This window comes from Suricata suricatta, chromosome 16 (assembly GCF_006229205.1).
Source record: "Suricata suricatta isolate VVHF042 chromosome 16, meerkat_22Aug2017_6uvM2_HiC, whole genome shotgun sequence".
Taxonomy (NCBI): domain Eukaryota; kingdom Metazoa; phylum Chordata; class Mammalia; order Carnivora; family Herpestidae; genus Suricata; species Suricata suricatta.
Genome location: NC_043715.1, coordinates 45,895,961 through 45,903,488, shown reverse-complemented (window position 1 = coordinate 45,903,488; position 7,528 = coordinate 45,895,961). Strand labels below are relative to the sequence as shown.

At 51.2% G+C, this 7,528-nt stretch overlaps 1 protein-coding gene across 1 annotated transcript; it reads left to right on the top strand.

Moving 5' to 3' along the window:
- The first annotated feature begins 3,989 nt into the window (after nt 1–3,989).
- On the top strand, nt 3,990–7,065 carry SERTAD1 (SERTA domain containing 1). The gene is made up of 2 exons (XM_029925097.1): nt 3,990–4,142; nt 5,979–7,065. The coding sequence occupies exon 2, from the start codon at nt 5,979–5,981 to the stop codon at nt 6,693–6,695; it is 717 nt and encodes a 238-aa protein (XP_029780957.1). The 5' UTR covers nt 3,990–4,142; the 3' UTR covers nt 6,696–7,065.
- Nucleotides 7,066–7,528: the final 463 nt, after the last annotated feature.

The following is a 7,528-nucleotide window of genomic DNA, read 5'->3' as shown; positions in this document are numbered from 1 at the left end:
TTCCCCAGAGGCCGGGTGGGGCGGGGCGGGGCGGGGTGGGGCGGCCGGCTGGGGGCGGGGCGCCCCTCCCCTCCCCCCTCCTTCCGCCGCGGGCGGAGCCTCCTCCCCAGGCCTGCGGGGCCGGGTGGCTGGCTGCTGGTTTCGTTTTCCGAGGCCTGACCTCTCTCCTTCTCCCTTCCCCCAGCCCTTTGAATTCCTGGCTCCTTCTGCTCTTTCTGGTCTCAGCCCCAGTGTCACCTCCTCAGGGAGGCACTCCTGGAGCACCCCGCTACAGGCCTCCCTAATACACCGTCCTGTTTTGTTTTCTTGAAGGCACAGAACAGAGCCGGAAGTTATCTTCCTCGTGTATTTATCTCCCAGGGTCTCATCCCAGTCAGAATAAAATACAGGGTTCCACAGGGGGCTCTAAACCGCCTGAAAGCTTCTCCGACGTCCTAGGCAACGGACGGTCCAGCTACCCTGGCCTTGGCTGCTTGGCACACTCCCTCCTCAGGGCCTTTGCACCGGCCCTTCCCTCTGGGCTGAACACTCTTCCAGAGCCTGAATACCCACCTCATTGGGTCTTCTCAATGTCACCTCTTCAAGGAACTTCCAGCACCAACCAGCATCCTATCTACACCGCGCACCCTTTCACTACTCTCCCCCTGCTGTTTTATAATTTTCCTTTTCACTTCACCTTCTAAGATCCTAAATAATTTATTTAGTATAGTAAGTGTATCCTCCACCTCTTCACAGCAGGGATTTTTGTCTCTAATTTTACTGCCATATCAGTGTCCTATCATCAATAGTGCCTGGCACATGGAAGGTGTTTAATCCATGAACGTTTGCAAATCAATGAATGTTTTTTTGTTTTCATATTTCTTTTCTCTGGAGACTCCGAGCCTCCTTTTCCCCAGGCCATAAAGATGGGTTATGGGAGAAATTATGTGAATTTGCCTAGCAGGGGCCTGGTTTTAATTAGCATTCTACCCCCCTTTTATTATGAAAAATGTTAAACCTATAGAAAAAATGGGGAAAAATGTATTCTCAGTGGCTGTATAACCTCCTATCTAGATTTAATTGTTAATAGTTTGTTTCCTTTATCTACAAATGTATGTATGCATATGTATATTTTTTCTCTAACTGAACCATTGGAAAGTAAATTGTAGACATCTTAACATTCTGCCTCTAATGCCTCAGCAGGAATTTCTTTTTTCTTGTTTGTTTTTTTTTTTAATAAGACAAGGAGGTGGAGTTTTTTTAATGGTTTTTTTAAAATTTCTTTTTGAGAGACAGATCACGATCAGGGGAGGGGCAGAGAGAGAGGGAGTTACAGAATCTGAAGCAGGTTCCAGGCTCTGAGCTGTCAGCACAGAGCCCCAGTGGGGGCTTGAACTCACAAACCATGAGATCATGACCTGACCTGAGATTAAGATTCTGATGCTTAATCGACTGAGCCACCCAGGCACCTTGGCATTTCTTAAGATTAAGGACACTTGGGGCGCCTGAGTTGCTCAGTCAGTTAGGTGTCCAACTACAGCTCAGGTCATGATCTCATGGTTCGTGGGTTTGAGCCCCCTGTCAGACTCTATGCTGACAGCTCAGAGCCTGGAGCTTGTTCTGGATTCTGTCTCCTTCTCTCTCTATCCCTCCCCTGCTCGTGCTCTGTCTCTCTCTGTCTCTCAAAGATAAATGTTAATAAATAATTAAAAAAAAAGATTAAGGACACTCATTTACAAAGCACAACATTTCACATCTAATAGAATCAAGAATTCCAGGGGCGCCTGGGTTGTTCAGTCGGTTGAGTGTCTGACTTGATTGTGGCTCAGGTCACAATCTCATGGTTCGTGAGAATGAGCCCCATGACAACAGGTTCTTTGCTGACAGCCAGGAGCCTTATTGGGATTCCCTCTCTGCTCCTCCCCTGCGCTCTCTCTCAAAATAAATAAACACTTAAAAAAATTAAGAATTCTGTAAATCATCTAATATCCAGTCTTTTTTCAGATTTCCCCATGAATATCTTTCGTAGCTGTTTCTCCAACACCACCCCCCATCAGGATTCAATGAAGGTTCTCATGCTAATTTGGTTGTAATAAAGAAATGATACGGTAGTGTTCATTCTGGAAAATCCTCCACACCAACCCCACCAAACCCTTTTTCTGTTTTCTCAAAATTGAAGTTGACTTTTTGTTGGAACAGCCCAGTTGTGCTGTAAATGTCCCACATTCTGTATTTGTCTGTTTGTGTTCATGTTTAATTTGTTCCTCTCTGCAGGTTAGGTCTAGAGGCTGCGTGAGATTCAGTTTGTAAAATTTAACAGGGGGGAAATAATGAGAGAGACTCCACAGGGAGTGCTGCGTACATATCGGTGTTGGGGTGTCCCTCTCAGTGGTGCAGAGTTCCATTACATGGTTAAGGCGGGAGCACCACATTTCCACATCATAAAAGGCTATTTTCCCCTTCCAGTTAGCAAGTAACCTGTGGACGGATGTGTTGGAGACTGCAAAGATCCTGTTAAACTTTCACCCTAAGATTTGAGCATCCATGGATAATGGATGCCCGAATCAACTAGTCGAGTTAGCATTTTTTAAAACTTACTTTGGCCACGAGCTTTATTTACAACTAACAATTCTTCCCAGAACTCTAGAAGACTTAGCAAATATGCTACTCTGAGAAGCTAAGTCCCATTGTCAGTTTATCAGACAAGTGTTCAAGTCTTATCTACCTATGCCCCACCCCATGCATCCACCCTTGAAGTAAGTGCCTGTGCTATCCCTAAAGCCAATGCTACAAACAAAAGACACGTTGTGCGCCATTCTGAGCATTTTGTGCGATTACTCTTTTTAAAAAAATATTATTAATGAATGAATTAATGTCTTTATTTATTTTTAAGTAGGCTCCAAGCCCTATTAAGGGCTTGAACTCATGACCCTGACATGGAGAGTCCCGTGTTCTACTGACTGAGACAGCTAGGCGCTGCCCCGCCCCCCCCTTTTCAAAGGTTTTATTTTAAAATAATCTCTACACCCAATGTGGGGTTTGAACTCACAATCTCAAGTTCAAGAGTTGCATGTTCTTCCAACTGAGACAGCCGGGTGCCCCTATATGATTATTATATTTTTAATCCTCAAAATAATCTCATTTTAAAGATGAGGAAACTATGGGGCATCTGGGTGGCTCAGTTGGTTAAGTTTTTGACTTCAGCTCAGGTCATGATCTTGCAGTTCGTGGTTTCGAGCCCTGGGCTGGGTTCTGTGCTGACAGCTTCGGATTCAGTGTCTCCCTCTCTCTGCCCCTCCCCCCTTTAAGCTCCGTCGCACTCTCAAAAACAAAGGAAAAAAATTAAAAAAAAAACTTTTTTAGGGTGAGGAAACTGAGACCCGATGCGATTCAAACACTCGCCCAAAGTCACAAAGCTACTTAGGGCATGGAGCCCAGGATATGTGACTTCAGAGGCATCCATTCCTGCCCCGGTCCCCTCCCCCCGCCTGTCACCACCGTCGATTCCTACTGCCCAGCATTTGCTGAGTGTGCTATAGTGCTCTTACAGATACAACCTTACTTTAATTTTCCTAGGTGCCAAGAGGTAGGCAAGAAAATGCCCATTAACAGACTTTGTGTGGCTCAGAGAGATTAAGCTTTCTTCCAAGGTCACGCATCTAGTGAGTAGTTGGAATTTGAACCCATGCCTATCTGGCTTAGAGTACAGACCCCAGTTACAGTCGGGTGTGTAAGACGCTCAATCGCTGGGTTTGGCAAGTGCATGAGCAGGTGTGAGGGGCCTCCACTTTGAGAAGTTAAAAATCCCTCCCCGCCATTGTCCCGCAGGGAAAACAGCCACCCCACCTGGCCAAGTCCCGGCACACAGAAAGTAGCCGGGCATGCGCCCTGAAGACAACCTCCCCTCCCTTCGACCCTTCTCTCTATAGGCTCCGCCCACGACTGTCCAGGCCCAATCGCTGGGTTGAGGGCGGGGCCGCCGCGGGAGTGGGCGGTAGTTAAGGAGAGTCAGGAGCCTGGAGTCGTGCGCCGGAGTCAGAACTGCGTCTCACGACTCAGGCGCCGGTTGCTGAAGGAGAGCGAGCGAGCGATGCTGCCGTTGCCGCTTCCTGATTGGCTGCGCGTTGATCCCTCTTCCTTCTGATTGGCAGTGGGTGAGCCAGGTATGTAAATGAGGTGAAGGGGCCTGAGGAGAGAAGGGAAACCCTTAGCGGGGTCGTTCGGCAGGTTCGATTCCCGGGTCCTGCCGGTGCGCGCCGGGGCTGCCCGGGATCGAGATGCTCGGGCCTCTAAGTGTCGCCAGGCCGGGTTGGGTGAATCACGTCGCAGCCCGGGAAGGGGGCGGAGGCGCCGGCTCTCTGGCTCCGGCTGCGTGACTCACCCGCCCCCGCCGCCGCCGCTTCGGGAGGAGCCGCCTCCACTGCCTGCCGGAAGCGAGAGCAGTCAGAGAAGGCAGAACAGTCCTCCGGAGAACCCAGTTCGCATCGTCCTGGGCAGCAGGCTGGAACGACAGCCGGGACGTGGGGCAGTGTCGAGGATCCCGGGGTCTGAGGGGCCGGAATCCCCGGGGAAAGTCGGCCTGGCGCCGCTAGGGGGCGCCGGGACCAGAGGGCGGAGTCGGGTGGGGGCAGAATTCCTGCGGTTCTGGACTCCCGGGTCTGCGAGGAAAGAGGCGAGGACCGTTTTGAGTAAGGGGGGGGGGTCACTCTTAAGGTCCTCTTGGGCAACTACCCAGGGACTGGACCTTGCAAGCTTCCAGGCGGAAAAAGACAAGTTGGGCCTGGGGTCCAGAACTCCAGGGGCCCCTACTCCGGGTAAAGTGTGGGTCCTCCGAAGTTCTCTCAGTGACCCCTGTGCCCGGCAAGATTTCCCGGCACACTCTGTCTACTCTGCCTCCCAAATAAATCCTGAATCGATCAACTTCCTCCACATCCACTACCAACCACTTTCTACTCCAAACTACCATCATCACCCGCTTGCAGTAGCCTCCAAATGGAGCTCAGGACCCTGCTCTTCCCCGTCTCCACTCATTCCCCTCATCTTACTCGAAGCAGCCGAGGGGGAACCTTCTGGAAACCTAATCTGCCCACAGCACCACTCTCTTCCTTGCTCAAAGTAAAATCCAAACTTCTTGCTTCTGCTCCCTCTCCAAACCCCGTTCCCTCCCATGTCCCTCTGCGCTGACCACACTGGTGTTTTTTCACTTCAAGCTCATCCAACCTCCAGGTCTTTCTTTGCTTTTGTTGTTGTTCTCTCTTCCCTGAATGCTCTCCCCTCTGGTTCTTCCGTGGCTGTCTCTTTCTCCTGCTTAAGGGCCCCGCTCAAATGTCACTTACTCAGAGGAGCCTGCCCTGACCACTACCCAGAATCTTTTAGTGTCTTCCTAGCACCATCTGTATATTTCCTCTATTTATGTATTTGATTTGTAGACGCCCAATAAATGTTAGGTGCAACTATGTGAAACAGCTGCTTTCATGGGTTAAAAAAAGGTTGAATATTGGGCATTTCACATGGTTCACTGAAGAAGTACATAATAGTAGCTATTATGAGTACTTGTTACTAAGAATAGTTACAGTGTAGGGGCGCCTGGGTGGCTCAGTCAGTTAAGTATCTGACTCTTGACTTTGGCTCAGGTCATGATCTCCTGGTGGTAAGATCGAGCCCCAAGTCAAGCTCTGCACTGATATCCTGATACCACAAAGCCTGTTGGGATTCCCTCCCCCTCCCCCTCTCTCAAAAGAAATAAACCTAAAAAATTAGTTACAATGTACTAGACACTGTTGCAAGTGCTTTTTGTATATTATCTCATTTACCCCAGAAAACAACTCTGAGAAGTAGATGCTATTATCATCCATATCTTAAAGTTTCCCTAAGGAAGCATAGGCTCAAGACGTTAAATGACCTGCCCAAGATCACACCAGTTATCAGAGCCAGGGTTTGAACTTACCATGGACTTTCTAGAAGTGAATAACTCCTCCCCTCCCCCCTCCTTCCCACAGATGATGCTGAGCAAAGGCCTAAAGCGCAAGCGGGAGGACGAGCTGGAGAAGGAAACCTTGGCAGTCGATGCCTGGTGGCTGGGTCCCAGGCCCCCAGCAGTGGCACAGGCACCCCCAGCCGTGGCCTCCAGTTCTCTCTTTGACCTTTCCGTGCTCAAGCTCCACCACAGCCTGCGGCAGAGTGAGCCGGACCTGCGGCACCTGGTCCTGGTGGTGAACACCTTGCGGCGCATCCAGGCGTCCATGGCGCCCGAAGCCCCCCTGTCCCCCGTGCCCAGCCCGCCTCCGGCCCCTGGCGCAGCAGCTGACAGCCTGCTGGCCAGCTCAGACGCCGCCCTCTCGGCCTCCATGGCCAGCCTTCTGGAGGACCTCAGCCACATCGAGGGCCTGAGCCAGGCCCCCCAGCCCTTGGTGGATGAGGGGCCGCCAGGCCGTCCCACCAGCGGGGCCCCACCCAGTTTGGGTGCCTTGGACCTGCTGGGCCCAGCCACTGGCTGTCTGCTGGACGATGAGCTTGAGGGCCTGTTTGAGGACATCGACACCTCTATGTATGACAGTGAACTTTGGGCACCAGCCTCTGAGGGCGTCAAACCTGGCCCTGAGGCTGGGCCCGGTAAGGAGGAAACTCTGGAGCTGGATGAGGCCGAGCTGGACTACCTCCTGGACGTGTTGGTGGGCACACAGGCACTGGAGCGGCCCCCGGGTCCCGGGCGCTGACACTCCCTTCCCCCCCGCCCCAAGCTAGGATGGTGGTCTGGTGTCCAAACCGAGCCTGGGGACTGGACCAACTCTCCTTGGAAAGACACAGCTGCCTTCCCTGGAACAGAAAGAGGGGGCTTTGGAGAGAGACTCCAGTCCTGAGCAATTTTAGCTCTGTCCTCGGGTCTCAGGCTAATGAGGGGAGTCTGGGATTGGTCCCTGGGATGGGATGACAGGGCCTGGTGGCTGGAATGTGATTTGGACCAGGTCCTGTGCTGGACTGAATCCCCAGGGCGTCGTACCCGGGGATACTTTTTTTTTTTTCCATGATGTGGGAAGAGCCCACATCAATTTTCTGGAAATTAAAACCAGTCCTTGGAAATGTCAAGTCTGTGTGCTTTGTCTCTGGCCTAAGGCAGGGGTCAGGTAATGACCCCACATTTTACCGAGCATGGACGGTGTGTGGGCCCGGCACAGTGCTAAGCACTTGACGTGTGTTAACTCTTCACCTTCAAAATAAGTTGGCCATTATTACTGTCCCCGTTTTATAGTTTTGGGAAAACTGAGGCTCCAAGAATACATCTCTTGAGAGGCTGGGTTTCAAACCATGAATTTTACTGCTTTATTCAGCTGATAAGCAAGATGAGTTAGCTCTGGTAACTGGCCTTCTAGAAAATTCCCCGCACCGCACTCAGCCAGGTTTCCCTGAACGTGCATAGTGATGGTGGCGGTGGTAGTGGAGGAGTCCCGGCCTCTGGAAATCATGTCCTTGCCTGGGGTCTACCTGTGTGTTTGGGGGGAGGGGGAGCAAAAGGAAGGTTTCAGAATAAGCCAGAAATCACAAAGCTGGA